Below are 18,745 nucleotides of genomic sequence, written 5' to 3'. Positions count from 1 at the left end.
GCCCTGCTGAGTATGAGGTAACAGAGATGGTTGAGTTTGCATAGCTGTTCAGTCGCACTATAGCCTGGGAATCAGAGGTCTGCTCCAAAGCTGCAATGAGTACAGACAAGGAAGTTATTATTATTTTTATTATTATTGATTTATAGAGCACCATTGATTCCATGGTGCTGTACATGAGAAGGGGGTTACATACAGAATACATATACAAGTAACTATAGACAGACTGGTACAGAGGGAAGAGGGCCCTGCCCTTGCAGGATTACATTCTAAAGAATTTTTGGGAGGAGACAGTAGGAGTGGTTTAGGTTGAGCGTCAAGTACGTATGGTGGTGGTGTCATTGAAGGTTATAGTCATTTCTGAACAGATGAGTTTTCAGATTCAGTTTGAAGCTTGCGGGTGTAGCAGATAATCTGACGTGTTGAGGTAGCGAGTTGCATGAGACAGGGGAAATGATCTGCGCAGATGGCCAGAAGCTTTGTGAGTGGGATCCAGGCCCCGATGAAGAAGGTGCTGAGCCTAATCTACACCCTCATTTCCAAAAAGTAAATCCTCCTGGTGGAGACAATGGGGAACATGATGAGGAGCACAGATACCTGATTGGAATGACAACTTTACTATTCGGTCAGGGCAGGAAGAGGTTGTCTCGGAGGACTCAGGACGAGGGGAATGAAAACACACAGGGTTATTGATGAGGTTGGAGACCACACTTACTGTCAAACCAAAGTCAGCCAGTCGATGAGGTCAGCAGAGGAGGTGGAGGAGGATGCTACTGACGACGAGGTTACGTTGTGTCTTCCTGGTCAGAGACAAAGTACTGGAAGCACGTCAACAACTGAATCCTGGACCACAACTTTGACTCTGAGCAGAAGTCGTGTTGGCTATGCAGGTCGCATGGGCTGTAAGCCTTGCCTAGCCTGTGAATTTTTGGACATCGCAAAGGATCACCCAACTCATGGAATCTGTAAGATTTGTCAACAATCTGTAAGTAGAAGGCAAAAACTCACACCTTTGAGTAGTTCCTCCATGAAGTGTCACATGGATATGAATTGATAGCGTGAAGGTGTATTGCTCAGCTTTAGCCACTGTCAATGCAACATGCTAATTTGCCATTGCATGCATTGTTGCAGACTACACACAAGGGGCTGCTGTTATTTTGGATCTGCCTTTGTTTGGTCACTATAGCACTATCAAATTGTTCTTCGGGTGTGGACTTGGAGATGCTGTCTATGAACAGAAGGAAAAGCTAAAAGGTGTGTGTTACAGCAAGGAGCCACCGCGGAAACACTTCGTTCAATTGTGAGGGGAGTCATGTTATACTTTGATGATGAGCCCCGTAATGCCAGTGTGCCACAGACCAACATTCTTACAGTGCTGTCTATACTGTTTACCGTGAGAGGAGCGTAAAGTCTGTATTTCTGGCAACTGGACATCAGAGTACCCGGGTACGGTAGGCTGTGCCCAGACAATAATGCGGGCACGCAACACTTTGTTTTATTAGCAAAACACATATCTGTTCTGGGTAGGCCGACTATTTATAGACAATAAGACTTGCTGCCTCTGCACTGTCAAATTGTCACATACAGTTTAAATCATAGAGGGACAGCAACACATGTTTGCATTGACTGTTGCTTTTCAAGATTTCCATGACTGTGTTGCAGAGCTGTGTGGTTTGCATTCACACTGTTATCATCTGCATTATCTGTGAGGCTTCAGCTAACAAGGGTATTCAGGGGGGGGGGTAATGTGTTTTGTCTATGTTTAGGTAGGTAACTTGGAAGCTCTTGTGATGCACCACTGGTAAGTCGTGTTCACACACACACACACACACACACACGCACAAACACACAATTACTGCTACATAGAGGGATTAGCAGGTAGTAGGCAACAGAATAGATTGTTCAATTATTTAAATTGTATGCATGGTTCTTATTGTTTGTTTTGGTAAAGTTAAACAATCATTTATCAACCCAACTGCCTAGAGTCCTTTTCCTGTTGCCTGGTTTTGCTGCATACTGGGGAGCCCACCCTGTACACGACTTAAAATGAAGCATAAGTCGCAATGTGAATTTCACTGTGCTACAATGCGGCCTAGCGTGCCTGTGCAACCACCGCCTGCCCCATCAAGTGCATCTGCGTGCTCTTCATCCTCTGTGACTGTGGGGACAGCAGCCACACATGGTTTTTCACACTGAACTTCCACTCCTTTACCCACAACAGGGAGTGTGATTGGCAGGTCATCACTTGTTTTGGAAGTGGAAACAGAAGGTATTGTTGAGCTGTCAGACATCGAGAGAACCATCATTGGATGCAGGCTACATTATATCCACGCCTGCACCTTCGTCACAGATTGGCTGGACTACCTGCAGTTAATAATTGCATTCCAGAAATGGAAAGGAGTGTAGAATGCACATGTGTTGTACCTTGCTTGGCAGCAAAGGAACACTAACTTCGTATTCCAGACAATTTTAGGATGGCAGAAAAAGAGTCAGCTCTTTGGGCAAATTAAATAGCGTGGCAAAAGTGGACAGATGGGTACAGGGGCCGTGTTCTGTGGGTACCAGGACAGTAAAAGAAGCCTCACTTTCTATCCCTCCTAATGATCAAATGCAGCAAGGAATTCCCTGAGTTTGCTATAAAATTAGCATAGCTAAATGTGCATGAGGGTAGAATGCAGAGGTGCTTGAGATTGCTTGGCACAAGTGTCACAATAAAGGAGTCCAACAGCCAGTTCTATGATGCCACTAAATGGCAGTATTTTTTGCTATCATTATAGCTTATTAAAAACAGAGCAGGAGAGTGTCCTGCACAGGTGCTAGAAATAGCTTGGCACCAGTGGGGCACTAATGGAATACAACAGCCACTTCTTGTATGCCACTAAGTTTACTCAATTTTTGGTATTATAATGTCTTAGTAAGTAACAATGAGTTTGAGTGTGCAATGCAGGCAGACGTGCTGCAAATATTTTTGCACTAGTGGGACTATACAGAAGTCCAATAGCCACGTTTAGGATGCCACTAGGTTCACTGAGTGTTTGCTAGTATAATGGCTTAGTAACAATGAGTTTGAGTGTGCAATGCAGGCAGATGTGCTGCAAATATCATTGCACTAGTGGGACGATACAGAGGTTCAACAGCCACGTTTAGGATGACACTAAGTTCACTCAGTGTTTGCTAGTATAATGGCTTAGTTATAATGAGTTTGAGTGTGCAATGCAGGCAGACGTGCTGCAAATATCTGTGCACTACTGGGACTATACAGAAGTCCAACAGCCACGTTTAGAATGCCACTAGGTTCACTGAGTGTTTGCTAGTATAATGGCTTAGTTATAATGAGTTTGAGTGTGCAATGCAGGCAGACGTGCTGCAAATATCTGTGCACTACTGGGACTATACAGAAGTCCAACAGCCACGTTTAGAATGCCACTAGGTTCACTGAGTGTTTGCTAGTATAATGGCTTAGTAACAATGAGTTTGAGTGTGCAATGCAGGCAGACGTGCTGCAAATATCTTTGCACTAGTGGGACAATACAGAAGTCCAATAGCCACGTTTAAGATGACACTAAGTTCACTCAGTGTTTGCTAGTATAATGGCTTAGTTATAATGAGGTTGAGTGTGCAATGCAGGCAGACATGCTGCAAATATCTGTGCACTAGTGGGACTATACAGAAGTCCAATAGCCACGTTTAGGATGCCACTAGGTTCACTGAGTGTTTGCTAGTATAATGGCTTAGTAACAATGAGTTTGAGTGTGCAATGCAGGCAGAGGTGCTGCAAATATCTGTGCACTACTGGGACTATACAGAAGTCCAATAGCCTTGTTTAGGATGCCACTAGGTTCACTCAGTGTTTGCTAGTATAATGGCTTAGTTATAATGAGTTTGAGTGTGCAATGCATGCAGACGTGCTGCAAATATCTTTGCACTAGTGGGACTATACAGAAGTCCAATAGCCACGTTTAGGATGCCACTAGGTTCACTGAGTGTTTGCTAGTATAATGGCTTAGTAACAATCAGTTTGAGTGTGCAATGCAGGCAGATGTGCTGCAAATATCTTTGCACTAGTGGGACGATACAGAAGTCCAACAGCCACGTTTAGGATGACACTAAGTTCACTCAGTGTTTGCTAGTATAATGGCTTAGTAACAATGAGTTGGAGTGTGCAATGCAGGCAGACGTGCTGCAAATATCTTTGCACTAGTGGGACGATACAGAAGTCCAACAGCCACGTTTAGGATGACACTAAGTTCACTCAGTGTTTGCTAGTATAATGGCTTAGTTATAATGAGTTTGAGTGTGCAATGCAGGCAGACGTGCTGCAAATATCTGTGCACTACTGGGACTATACAGAAGTCTAACAGCCACGTTTAGGATGCCACTAGGTTCACTGAGTGTTTGCTAGTATAATGGCTTAGTAACAATGAGTTTGAGTGTGCAATGCAGGCAGACGTGCTGCAAATATCTGTGCACTAGTGGGACTATACAGAAGTCCAATAGCCACGTTTAGGATGCCACTAGGTTCACTGAGTGTTTGCTAGTATAATGGCTTAGTAACAATGAGTTTGAGTGTGTAATGCAGGCAGAGGTGCTGCAAATATCTGTGCACTACTGGGACTATACAGAAGTCCAATAGCCACGTTTAGGGTGCCACTAGGTTCACTCAGTGTTTGCTAGTATAATGGCTTAGTTATAATGAGTTTGATTGTGCAATGCAGGCAGACGTGCTGCAAATATCTTTGCACTACTGGGACTATACAGAAGTCCAATAGCCACGTTTAGGATGCCACTAGGTTCACTCAGTGTTTGCTAGTATAATGGCTTAGTTATAATGAGTTTGAGTGTGCAACGCAGGCAGACGTGCTGCAAATATCTGTGCACTACTGGGACTATACAGAAGTCCAACAGCCACGTTTAGGATGCCACTAAGTTCACTCAGTGTTTGCTAGTATAATGGCTTAGTTATAATGAGTTTGATTGTGCAATGCAGGCAGACGTGCTGCAAATATCTGTGCACTACTGGGACTATACAGAAGTCCAACAGCCACGTTTAGGATGCCACTAAGTTCACTCAGTGTTTGCTAGTATAATGGCTTAGTAACTATCAGTTTGAGTGTGCAATGCAGGCAGAGGTGCTGCAAATATCTGTGCACTACTGGGACTATACAGAAGTCCAATAGCCACGTTTAGGATGACACTAGGTACACTCAGTGTTTGCTAGTATAATGGCTTAGTTATAATGAGTTGGAGTGTGCAGAGGACAGGAGGGTACAGTGCCAGGGTTGTGGGGCTCTGGGTAGAGGAATGGAAGCCTGCCTTTCTATTCCCTCCTAACGGGGAAATGCAGCGAGGAAATCCCTGACCTTAGCTACACAGACGCTGTCATCTTGTGTAGCTGTCAAACTCTGTTTTCAGGACCTGTCCCCTATGGCTCTGACCCTGCCGGTACAAGCCCTTAAAAGGACTGATAGATAGTGCTCTCCCTAAGCTGTCCAGCGCTGTGTATGGAGCGCATACAGCGGTATCGACGATAGGACTCAGGACGGAGCTGCGCCAGTGATGTCTGACACCAAGGACGCAGAAGGCAGATAATGGCGTGCTGGAGGAAAATGTCCGGTTTTTTAATGCAGGGACATGTGACATGGACATCCTATCACACATGCCGTTGCTTCTCTGGCTAAAAGTCCACTTAGCTGTGTGTGTGTCTGGGATTGGCTGACATGCTGGCCCTCCCCACTACACGCGCGCGCTTAGGGAAGGAAGACAAGGAAAAAAAAAAAAAATGGCGATCGCCATTATCCATACAGGAGTGATCTGAAGGCGCTGTTCCCGCACACTATACACTGAAATTTCATAATAGTGTGAGTCACAGAGTGACTTACACTATTACAGCGGAAAGCCAGCTAGTAATTAGCTGTTTTTTTTGCTGCTAGAACCGTTCTCGAACGTATCTAGAACTATCGAGCTTTTGCAAAAAGCTCGAGTTCTAGTTCGATCTAGAACAGCCCCCATAATCACTCGAGCCGCGAACTGGAGAACCACGAACCTAGAACCGCGCTCAACTCTAGTGAGAAGGTCAATCACATCTGCTCCCCTTCTATTTAAGCTGAATGAAATATTCTACTTACGCCAGCTATAGATTCTATGTTGGTCTGTGTGGTGTGGTGTCCCAGATTCTCTAGTGAAATTGTGCTATTTTCTTGTTGTGGATGTTTACCCCCTGTTTTGTAGCTTCGTTCCTTCTCTTGTGTTTCCTCCTGAATCTCGTATTGTCTTTACCTATATGTGTGCACACTGCGTGACAGAGTTTTGATTTTTCCTTTTTCTGTCTAAATCTGTGACTTTCATTACACTTCTGTCCCATTCCTCCTTGGGGGGAGGGGGAAACAGATCATGACTGGTTAAAGGCAGGGCCAGAAAGGAGATTCAGGCATCCCCACCATTAGGGGTATCCCTGAGAATAGGGATAGCATAGGGCCCCCTAGCTTGAGGGATGGCTTAGGGACCCCAGTTCCCTACAATCTCAGAGTCATCACAACACTTATAATGGGGCTTTATTCAATTATTAATTTCTTCATTATTTATTGCTACCAGTAACTAGCCAAAGCCCCTGTTATTAATATTATTAATTTCCTTTTAACCAAATTGGATATTTTCTTTTTTATTGTATCTGAATGGGAATATTCAAAATATTGTATGTGAAGACTGAGATTTAACTCTTAAATGTGTAGATTAATAAAACTGCTCATATTCTTCACCATCATCTCCAGTGAATATACTTCTTGATCATCAGGGCAGCAGATTTATCCATACAGTTCCTAAGAAAGGCTTTAAATGCAAATATTAATGAATCCTACATAAATCTAGAGGCGTAGAGATATCCGTGCTATCAGAGCATTGAGAGGTTGTTATGAAAGGCTTTTCTTACATTAGCACTGACTGCTGTTTATGCTACGGTGGGCAAAGCCAAGGCCGTATTTGGAAAGCCTCAAATCACTGTGTATAAAGTACCCAACCTCCCATCACATTGCAAAAGTTTCCAGCCTAACATATGTAGGTGGGAGAGTGGGAGCTCGGGAATGTGAACTTGATCCAACACTGATCAGTGAGGCAGCAAACCCTCATTGTTCTTTAGATACCACACATAACTCGGCTCAAGTAGGGATAAGCAGTGTCTTTCGCAAATAACACAGCTTTTGTATTCATCAGTCACTAAAAAACATGGTTTACAAACAATGCATCACAGACATTTTAAACCTGCCGTGTCTTAATGCCAAACTATAACATTTTAGCATTAGATAAATGTGGCTGCTAGGTCACTTTGTTAAGGAGCAGTGCTGAATATCATATAGTGGCAGAGTGTACCCCATCAGGTCATGGGAAAGGTAAAGTGGAAGCAATATACTGAAACATGAGTCTTCACATAGATCGGAATGAGTCTAAGAACTTATGGCTATGACCATACTATTTGCACAGATCCTGTATGGTAAGTCATGCTGTCTCTACAGTTTCATATTATAGATCTATAGGTGCTCTGTGTGACAATGTATTATGCTAACATAATACAGTGCATAGTCCTCTAGAGGAAATGTATTTATGGTATAAAACTTTGTAAATACGGTATGTATACAATATTAAGGCCGATGTAGAATGACCCACAACGTGATGGCCCCCACAATCACCTCCAAAGAGTATGATAGCCCCCTGTCTTCTCACGTACTATGATAGTCCCCTCAGTCCCACATACAGTATAATGGATCCACAGCCGACATGTGCCTCTAACAGCTCCAGGTGGATTGGAGATCCACAAGTGGCTGTTAACCAATTAAATTCCACTTTCAGTTTCTGAAAGCGAGATTTAGTACGTGTCAGCAGAGAACACGCCATTCCTTGCTTCCATAGGCACTCCCATGATGTTATCGCTGTGTACCAATGGATAGTCATGACAGCCAGGACTCAGCTGATGACCCCTGTGTACGTCTTGAAGCATTTCCTGTGAACGCCAACTGCGAGCTGGCATTCATAGGAGACCGTGATTTCTGCTGTACAGAGCAGTGTTGATGCACTACTATGTATAGCAGAAGTGATTGAAGCTTCAAGTCTCATAAGAAGGCTAGTAAATACAATAAAAAGTTTAAAAATAGTTTTAAAAATATGAAAAAATTAAAAAAAAGACACCACCCTTTTGCCCAACTGAAAATAAAACAATAAAAAACAACCCACATCTTTGGTATCCTTGCTTTCACAAATGTCCGATTTATCAAATTATAAAATAAGTTAACCCGATTGGTAAACATTGTAAGGAAAAAAAAAATTCAAACTGCCGGAATTACGGTTTTTGGGTTGCCTCAACATTACAATAACATACAATTAAGAGGCAATCAAAACATTATATCTACACAAAAATGGTATCAGTAAAACATTAGCTCAGGGCACAAAACATAATCCATCAATTATCCCCAGATCCCCCCCCCCCCCCAAAAAAAAATATATGTTACGGTTCTCCGAAAATGGAGCCGAGTGAAAATCTTTGAAGACAAACTCCTGATTTTTTTTCACCAGTTAAATAAAAAAAAAATATATAGACATGTTTGGTATGTACTTACTCATACAGACTTGGAGAATTGTACCAGATCAATTTTACCATATAATGAACATGGTAAATAAAAAATATGAAATAACAATTGTGGAATTGCACTTTTTTTCCAATTTCACAGCACTTGGAATTTTTTTTCGCATATTCAAGCACACTAAAATGATTGGTGTCATTCAAAGTACAACTCGTCCTCAAAAAACATGCCGACATGTGGCTAAATTGATGGAAAAATAAAAAAGTTATGGCTCTTGGAAGAAGGGGGAAAAAACAAAAGCACAAAAACGGAAAATTACAAGGTCATGAAGGGATTTAAAGAAGATATTTTTATGTGTGTATTTTCATTTTACTTAGTGCGTTAGTAATGGGGATGTCTGATAGACAGCTTGATGAGAGCTGACACTACACAGCTGACATTAACACCAACTACCATTACCGCGATTGCTTGTACACCAGGGTAGTCGGGAAAAGCAGAGGCAAGCGCTAGGATTTGTTAATCTAATGTGATTCATCACTTCTAGGGCGGCTGTGGGCTGGTATTTTTAGACTGGGAAACACCAAATAAGCATTGGCCTTCCCAGCCTGATAGTATCAGCTCACAGCTGTCTGCTTTACCTCTGCACAGTGTCAAAAATAGGGGATGCCCCACAAAGTTTTTTTTCAATTAATTATCTATTTGGTGGAAAGCTGTAAACTCTATCTTGCTATCTATTAGCTAAAAAAATTGTTTAAAAGAACAGAGAGTCCTCAGTGGTTGATACCTTTTAATGGCTAACTGAAAAGATGGTAATAATTGCAAGCTTTCGAGACTACTCAGGTCTCTTCATCAGGCATGGCTACCATGCCTGATGAAGAGACCTGAGTAGTCTCGAAAGCTTGCAATTATTACCATCTTTTCAGTTAGCCATTAAAAGGTATCAACCACTGAGGACTCTCTGTTCTTTTAAACAATTTTTTTATCTCTACTGGCTAACACGGTACAAAGATATATTTTACTTGTATCTATTAGCTAACATCTACCTCTCTAGCTTTGCACATTTTTAACGCAGTAAAACCATTAATTTCAGTGTCGTGTTTTTTTTGTATGTGTCACACAGATGTCACATGGATGGCACCTGTACAAATGGATAGCACACAGATCACACAGAAGTACACACAGATGGTCACACAGATGGACAAATCAGAATGTGCCACACATGCGTTTTTTGTGCGCACGTGTGAAGGAGGCCTAACACAGTAGCATTTCTCCCACAGACATTCACACAGTATGATGACCTCCCATCCACCCTTACAATATGGGGGTAAGCACAGTCCCCTACACAGTATGATGCCCCCATATCCCCACATACAATATGATGACCAACACACGATATTATGGCCCTCACATTTCCCCATACAGAATGATGGCCCCACAGTCCACCCACACAATAAGAGGACCTTACAGCCCCACACAGTAATGGCTCACAGTTCTCTACAAAGTATGGACCCCAGTCTCTTACATAGCTTGATGGCACTACACACCCCTTCACAAAATGATGGCCCAATATACAGTATGATGGCTCGATAGCCCAACAAATAGTATGATGGCCACTATAGACTCCCACACAGTATGATGCCCACTGCATTTCTCCATACATTATAATGACCGCAAAGCCACAATATAATTAATGTGGTCTGCTAAGGTAGCGACTGTGCTAAGTTTCATTAATTACCTCAATGGTAATCAGTGTAATTTATGTTTCACTAATTCCAATCCAAATTCAATAATGGAATACTTGGATTTAGTTTTATCTGGTGACACTATATCGAACGAAGTTCACACCTCTGTGCATGGGAAAAAAAGGTGGGATGAAATACCACAGTGCAAGCAATTAGTAATCATCCCACCCACACTTTAGAGTCAATTCACGATTGTGAAATTATGTGACCAAATGCATATATTCAGCTAAAACAGGCGTTTTGTTAGGAAAATTGATAATTTTAAGCAGACTATTAGCTAGAGGTTACAATAAAAAAATCCTCAAAACATCAGAAGAGAAAAAAAAAATCATAAATATGGACAGAAGCTTGTTCCTGTTTAATGACAAAAAGTGAACAATTTTTAAGGAACTATTTTTCAGCACACCTTATAGTAACAAATCAACAAATAAAATCCATTCTACGCAAATACTTACCTATTCTAAATCAGGATGTCAAACTTGAGAAAATTATCAAAGAAAATGGATTTTAGGCTGTACTAAAGAGTGGAAGGTCACTTTGCCATCTCTTATCCTCATGTTTATATATGAAAAAAAAGAAATCACTACGATATGATTAGCCCTGAAGGATTGTTTTTAAATGTGGTAAAAAAAGAAGCAAAGAGCAAACGCTAAAGGCCGCTTTACACGCAGCAACATCGTTAGCAATGTTGCTCGTGAAAGCACCCGTCCCCGTCGTTTGTGCATCACGGGAAAATCGCTGCCCGTGGCGCACAATATCGCTAGGCCCCGTCACACGGACTTACCTTCCTAGCGACGTCGCTCTGGCCGGCAAACAGCCTCTTTTCTAAGGGGGCGGTTCGTGTAGAGTCACAGCGACGTCACATGGCAGGCGTCCAATAGAAGCGGAGGGGCAGAAAGCAGCCGCATGAAAGACACGCCCACCTCGTTGCCGGAGGACGCAGGTATGGTGTTGTTCGTCGTTCCTGCGGTGTCACACGTAGCGATGTGTGCTGCCTCAGGAACGACGAACAACCTACGTCCACAACGACCGAGATTTTGAAAATGAATGACGTGTCAACAATCAACGATTAGGTGAGTATTTTTGATCGTTAACACTCGCTCGTAGGTGTTACACGCAACGACGTCGCTAATGAGGCCGGATGTGCGTCACGAATTCCATGACCCCAATGACATCTCAGTAGCGATGTCGTTGCGTGTAAAAGGGGCTTAAGTTTTTTTAAACAATTTTTTTCTATAGCACCAAAACAACCTTATTTATTCTTTTAGGCTTATCAAGTTACATTCACAGATCTTTACATTCAGGCCATCTATTTTTTTTTTAGTGTCATACCATACAAATATTTACAATTTCACTATTTATTTTTCATGAACCAGTAAATGATTTTAACTCAAGAATAAATGATAGATTTGGATATTCACCTGTGGCATCCCTGGAGGATCAAGCCAGATTTGGTAGATTGCATCAAGAGACAAGTCATGTCTATAAGAGAGGAAAAAAGATAACTCAGCATTTTTCACTACGATTGATTGTATATACAGTAGGTGGCATTGTTATATGTTGAAGGGGTTGTCTGGTTTTTCAAAATTGTGTACACATTACTTAACTAAGATTGACTGATCATTAGATGAAATATCATTGTATACTGGTTTTACATGGACGTGCTTTGTGATACCTCCAACCAAGGCACTTTTACAGTATTTCTTCCTCCTACTTTTTTGGTGAAGGGAACACACCACACAATCTGCAATAGCGTACCACTGCAAGTCCACATCTTTGGAGATAGTCTTCATGGTAGTGGTTTTACAGTGCTTCATCATTGTGAGCAGTGTGGTGTGTTCTGTTTTCATCGGAGGGAGAGGAGATGGAGGGAAAATGTCTTGCTTAAAATAAGTGGTTGATGGATACACTTTTATGATAAAAACAAGAGCTAGTGTCGCTTAATAGTCTGAATACTCTCAAAAGATCATACCCGATATACTAGAAGGATGTACCTAAGGTATAAAGATATTAATCTGTATGGGAAGGTAAAACACACTAAAGATTAGTTACCAAAAAAAACAAAAAGTTACTACCCTTACTCGTGGAAATAAATACATTACCATTAGAGATCGGTGAATAGTCAAATATTCGGGTTCGGATTCTTCATGCCAAATAATTTCCATTATTCGTATATATAGTGTCTGTGATTGGTTGCAGTCCTCCTCCCCCTGCCCACCCTCTGTGCTGTCATCTGTGGTTTTTTGCCCTCACACTAGCTGTGTGGATCAGGAAGAGGAGTGTAAAAAGAAATAAATAATTGGAAATTAATGTTGCAGGACCCCCCGTATTTTGATAAATCAGACAGGCTGCAGCCCCCAGCTATGTGCATTATCTTGTATCAAAATACAAGGGATTCTATGCGTTGTTTTTTTTTAATTATTTAAATAAACAATTTAAAAAATGCTGTGAGGTCCCCCCCGAAATTTTGATAGCAAGCCAAGATAAAGTGGATAGCTGGGGGCTGGTATTCTCAGGCTGACGAAGGCCAAGGTTATTAGACCCTCTCTAGCCTAAAAATAACAGCTGCCCCAGAATTGTCACATCCAATAGATACGATAATTCCGGCACTTTACCTGGCTAATATAAGCGGTTAATGACAGCTGTGAACTGCTGTTAGACGAGTCTCTGACCTGCACAGTAAGCATATACAGTATATGCACAGTAAGATGTATGCATGTCAAGTTTTTTTTAAAGATAGTGGACATTAGGCTACAAAAAACTTCAGAAAAGTATATTTTGCCAGTTATATTTCGGCTATATTCAACAAAAAATATGGTGTTACTTTTAAAATATTACAATTAATTAATCTTCTAGTTAAAATAATTGTTTCATTTCATGGATTTAAGAATACTATTGCCTTATTGATCAGTTAGTGCAGGGGTGGGGAACCTAAGGCCCACGGCCGTATGCGGCCCCCGATGACTTTTTATGCGGCCCCTGGGCCCATTCCAGGGGACCGCAGTACTCGGGCGGCAGCCGCGGTCTTGGTTGCCGGCCCTTTAAATCCCAATAAGTGGGGCGCATACTATTATGTCCTCAGCCCGCTGGCCTGTGCCAGCTTGCTGAGGATGTACTTTCTGGGAGGGGTAAGCGTGAGATGCGCTGCGCTCCCATCCTACAAAAGAAGAGGAGCAGCAGGCTTACCGACCTCCCTGTACATGCCTCACAGTGCTGTGAGCCTCCTGCCTCTGTGTAACTCCTGCCTCCCTCGGTGCTGTGAGCCTCCTGCCTCTGGCAGTGCTGTGAGCCTCCTGCCTCTGGCGGTGCTGTGAGCCTCCTGCCTCCTGTGGTGGTTTGAGCTTCCTGCCTTCCATGGTGCTTTGAGCCTCCTGCGGTGCTGTGAGCCTCCTGCCACCTGCACTGCTGTGAGACTCCTGCCTCCAGAGGTGCTGTGTACCAGCCCTAGTACTGTGTATGCCCACCAGCGCTGTGTGCCCCCCTCCATGTCCTGTGTGCCCCCCTCCCTGTCCTATGTGCCCCCCTCCCAGTCCTATGTGCCACACCCCCACTGCTGTGGGCCACCTCCCAGTGCTGTCTGTGCACCCTTGGTGATGTCTGTGCTCCCTCAGTCCTGTACATGACCCCAGTTCTGTTTGTGCCCCTCCAGTGTTGTTCGTGCCACTGCCAGTGCTGTCCGTGCCCCCCCAGTGATTTCTGAGTCCCTGTCCTTCCTGTATCCTGTGATGTGTATATGTCTTCAGCCCCTCCTGTCATGTGTATATGCGTCCCAGCCCCTCCAGAGATGTATATATGTGACCCAGCCCCTACTGTGATGTCTATGCCTCCATCCCCTCCTGTGATGTATGTGCCCCTAGAATCTCCTGTGTTGTATAGGATTTACCAATCTGTTGACTGTGCTCCAGACTGTTTGACTGTTCACGGAGTGAAGGCTCCACGGGAAGCAGCGTCTTCCCCCATGCAGCAGTGATGTAGCAGAGCTGCATTTGTTGAATGAGAAAGACAGAAGACCATGGATCGTGGAGGTCTGACAGGGGGTAATAAAGATGGAGTCTCTAATGTGTCTGTGTATTTATTTCTATTAAAGTATTTTTTCTCTGTGTGGTGTCTTTTTTTTAACCCTTTATTGGAGATTCTTAATGGCCGGGTCAAACATGCCTGACATTAAGAATCTCTGGCTTAATACTTGCTAGTAAAACAAAGCCAGTATTAACTTATTATTACCCAACAAGCCACCCGGCTCCAGGGCTGTTGGAAGAGTTGGATACAGCGTCAGATGATGGCGCTTCTATGAGAGCGCCATTTTCTGGGACGGCTGCGGACTGAAAGTCGCAGCAGAGGCGCCCAGAAACCTCGGGCTAACCTGTGCTGCGGATTCCAATTCCCAGCTGCCTAGTTGTACCTGGCTGGACACAAAAATGGGGCGAAGCCATGTCATTTGTTTTTTAATTATTTCATGAAATAAGTGAAATAATTAAAAAAACGGGCTTCCCTATATTTTTGGTTCCCAGCCGGGTACAAATAGGCAACTGGGGGTTGGAGGCAGCCCGTAGCTGCATGCTGTACCTGGCTAGCATACAAAAATATGGCGAAGCCCACGTCATTTTTTTGGTGGGCAAAAAACTTCTGCATACAGTCCTGGATGGAGTATGCTGAGCCTTTAGTTCTGCAGCTGCTGTCTGCTCTTCTCCATACAGACAGACAGCAGCTGCAGAACTACAAGGCTCAGCATACTCCATCCAGGACTGTATGCAGAAGTTTTTTGCCCCCTGAAAAAATTATGTGGGCTTCGCCATATTTTTGTATGCTAGCCAGGTACAGCAGGCAGGTACGGCTGCCCCCAACCCCCAGTTGCCTATTTGTACCCGGCTGGGAACCAAAAATAAAGGGAAGCCCTTTTTTTATTATTTCATGAATTTCATGAAATAATTAGAAAACAAATGACGTAGGCTTCGCCCCATTTTTGTGTCCAGCCAGGTACAACTAGGCAGCTGGGGATTGGAATCCGCAGCACAGGTTGGCCTGAACTTTCTGGGCCCCACTGCTGCGAATTGCAGTCTGCAGCCGCCTCAGAAAATGGCATTTTCATAGAAGCGCCATCTTCTGGCGCTGTATCCAACTCTTCCAGCACCTGCCTGCTATACCTGGCTAGCATACAAAAATATGGCGAAGCTCACGTCCTTTTTTTGTAGTTTTTTGGCAAAAAAAATAAAAAATGCTTCCCTGAATTTTACATTGCCAGTGAAGGTAACACCAAGCAGTGGGGGTTAGCAGCCAGTAAGCTGCTTGGATTACCCTTAGCTAGCAATACAAAAAATGCAGCGGGAGCCCATATATATTTTTTTTAATTATTTATTTAAATAACTAAAAACAAAATGGGCTTCCCTGTATTTTGATTGCTGGACATCACAGTGCTGTAAAAATAAATCTTTAAAAAAAATGACGTAGTGCTCCGCGGTATTTTTGATTCTCAGCGCAGATAAAGCAGACAGCTATGGGTTGCCACCCCCATCTGCCTGCCGTTACCTTGGATGGCAATCAAAATACAGGGAAGCCCATTAATTTTTTCTATTTAAAAAATAGTTAAAAAAAAAATGACGTTGGGTCCCCCCATTTTTGATAGCCAGCTAGGGTAAAGCAGATGGCTGTAGCCTGAAAACCACAGCTGGCAGCTTTACCGTGGTTGGGGATCCAATGTGGAGGTCCCCTCAGGCTCTTTTTTTATAATTATTTTATAAATATTAATAATTACACAATAAAAGTAGGGTCCCCCCCAAATTGGATCACCAGCCAAGGTAAAGCGGACAGCTGTGGTCTGGTATTCTCAGGGTGGGAAGGTCCATACTTATTGGGCCTTCACAGCCTAAAAATAGCAGGCTGCAGGCCCCCAGACGTGGCGCATCCACTAGATGCGCCAATCCTGGCGCTTCACCCCAGCTCATCCCGTGCCCTGGTGCAGTGGCAAACGGGGTAATAAATCGGGTTGATACTAGCTGTAAAGTCACCTGAGATCAAGCCCAGCAGTTTGTGATGTCATGGCGTCTATTAGATACCCAACATCATAAACTGTCAGTACTAACAAAAAAAAAAAATCGACAAAAGAAATTTAGTTGAAAAAACAGTCCCCAAAACATTTCCTCTTTCACCAATTTATTGTAAGAAAAAAAATAAAGGGGTCCCATGACGACTCTGGACCGTCTAGAATATGGGGGGGAGACACTCAGGGAACGTATCCCCCATTTTCTAGGAGTGCGGACCCTTCATGTGAGGAGTGCGGGTGCAATGAATCTGCACTCACTCTCCCCGGGTCCACAGCAACAGAGTCCATGTCGTAATGGTTGCTACCAAAGCTGCAATGCCCTGCTCATGAGGTAAGGGCATGCCTAATCAGGAGAACTATTCTACATTTCCAAATATTGGTATTTGCTGATATTATTGCTATTCCACCTACTATATATTGGGGATAGGATCTTGGAGATGGAATACCCCTTTAAGTCCAGTTATCCAGCTGAATGAATACTTAACAACAGAGCTCGCTATTTAGATGTGTTTTCTTGTGGCGTATAACGGACTCTCATGTTTGGTAGTCGTTCAGCAGGGAAACTATAAATCAAATCCCTCCATTTGGAAATGTAGTATATAGCTCTCCTGATCAATTATGTTCCTTACCTCATGAGCAGGGCATTGCATTAATAATAATAATTTATTCATTTATATAGCGTTATTAATTCCATAGCGCTGTATGTCTTTGGAGTGTGGAAGGAAACCGGAGTACCCGGAGGAAACCCACGCAAACACGGGGAGAACATACAAACTCCTTGCAGATGGTGTCCTTGGTGAGAATTTAACCCAGGACCTCAGCGCTGCAGGACTGCAGTGCTAACCACTGACCCATCGTGCCGCCCATTTAGCTTACAGATGCATAACCACCACTCACTGTGTCTGAACACAGGAAGCTGAGCTGACAGCCGCTCTGTGCATGCGGCAGCGTCTATTGTGAAGGAGAGGGCCGTGGGGGGATCAACGCTGCACAGGTACCGTGGGACACCGGGGAACACCGGTGGGGTTATAGGGGGTGACCTGGCAGGGCCTGGGGAGGAGTTTTCTGTCGCATGTGTCATGGCACATGCGACAGAAATCAGAGGAGTAGGGTGAATGCGGCCGGCGCGCTGCTGTGCGCGCGGCCATCTTGGATTTCTGGGAGGGCATCAGGGGGGGCACTTGGGCGACACCGGGGGACCGGAGGGGACCGGGGAGGAGATTTATCATGTTTGTTCATGCCAGATGGGAGATAAATAATTTTTTACCGGCGCTGTCATTTACTGTAACGTGATCATCGGTGTACGGTGTATACCTGTGATCACGTGAGCGGGGACCGGAAAAACCGTCCTGAATCATGATCTCCAGGGTCTCAGCTAGCCCTGAAACCCCGGAGATTTTCTGACGCCGGGGGGCGTTATTCACTTATTTCTGCCTGCTGTTTATAAACGGCAGATCAGAATAAGGCTACATTAACACGACCGATCCATTTTTGCGGTCTGCAAAAAACAGTCCATTTTTTTCACAGGTGCATCCGTGTGGCATCCATTTCCGTTCCGTAGACGGTCCGTATGTCATCTGTTTGTCATCCGTGTGCCTTCCGTTTTTTTTGTGTACTGCAAAAAAACTGAAGGAGGGTAAATGCATAAATTTACCCAGGATCCATAGCTTCATCCTACATGAGGCGGTCACATGTTCACTCCAGTGCCATTTTCTACTGCTTTTCACAGCGTAGAGCGCTCTGGTGATTTTCTTGTGCTTGTGCACTTCATATCAGTCTTTTCTGTCATTATAATGGCAGAAAGACACATAATGTCCCACTCTCCTGCATTTTGTAATTTTGCACCCTTTGGTGCCTTTCATGTGGCACTAAGGGGTGCTTAGCTTTGTATTTAGCCAAAAAAATGAAAAAAAAAATGACGTAGGGTTCCCCCTAGTTTTGTAGCCAGCTAGGGTAAAGCAGACGGCTGCAGCCTGCAGACCACAGCTGGCAACCTCACCTTGGCTGGTAATCCAAAACTGAGGGCACCCAACGCTGTTATTTTAAATTAAATAAATAATTAAAAAAAAAAACACGTAGGGGTCCCCCCAAAATTGGATCACCAGCCAAGGTAAAGCAGACAGCTGTGGTCTGATATTCTCAGACTAGAGAGGTCCATGGTTATTGGACTCTCCCCAGCCTAAAAATAGCAGGCCGCAGCCGCCCCAGAAGTGGCGCATCCATTAGATGTGCCAATCCTGGTGCTTCGCCCCAGCTCATCCCGCGCCCTGGCCCGGTGGCAAACAGGGTAATATATAGGTTTAATACCAGATGTGTAATGTCACCTGGCATCAAGCCCTGGGGTTGGTGAGGTGAGGCGTCTATCAGATACCCGACATCACCAACCCAGTCAGTAATAA

General features: G+C 43.8%; 1 protein-coding gene across 5 annotated transcripts in view; it reads right to left on the bottom strand.

Annotated features, from left to right (window-relative positions):
• The window catches only part of AOPEP (aminopeptidase O (putative)), a 670,220-nt gene that overhangs the window by 229,761 nt on the left and 421,714 nt on the right, over nucleotides 1-18,745 (bottom strand). For all 5 annotated transcript variants that reach the window (XR_012724789.1, XM_075318588.1, XM_075318578.1 and 2 more), the window contains one exon: nucleotides 11,728-11,788. Coding sequence is in view for 4 of the 5 variants with exons in the window: in XM_075318588.1 (XP_075174703.1) it covers nucleotides 11,728-11,788 (61 nt within the window). In the remaining variant the exon portion in view is untranslated. The remainder of the gene's footprint in view (nucleotides 1-11,727; nucleotides 11,789-18,745) is intronic.

This window comes from Anomaloglossus baeobatrachus, chromosome 1 (genome assembly GCF_048569485.1).
Source record: "Anomaloglossus baeobatrachus isolate aAnoBae1 chromosome 1, aAnoBae1.hap1, whole genome shotgun sequence".
Taxonomy (NCBI): Eukaryota; Metazoa; Chordata; class Amphibia; order Anura; family Aromobatidae; genus Anomaloglossus; species Anomaloglossus baeobatrachus.
This window is presented reverse-complemented; position numbering and strand designations above follow the sequence as displayed.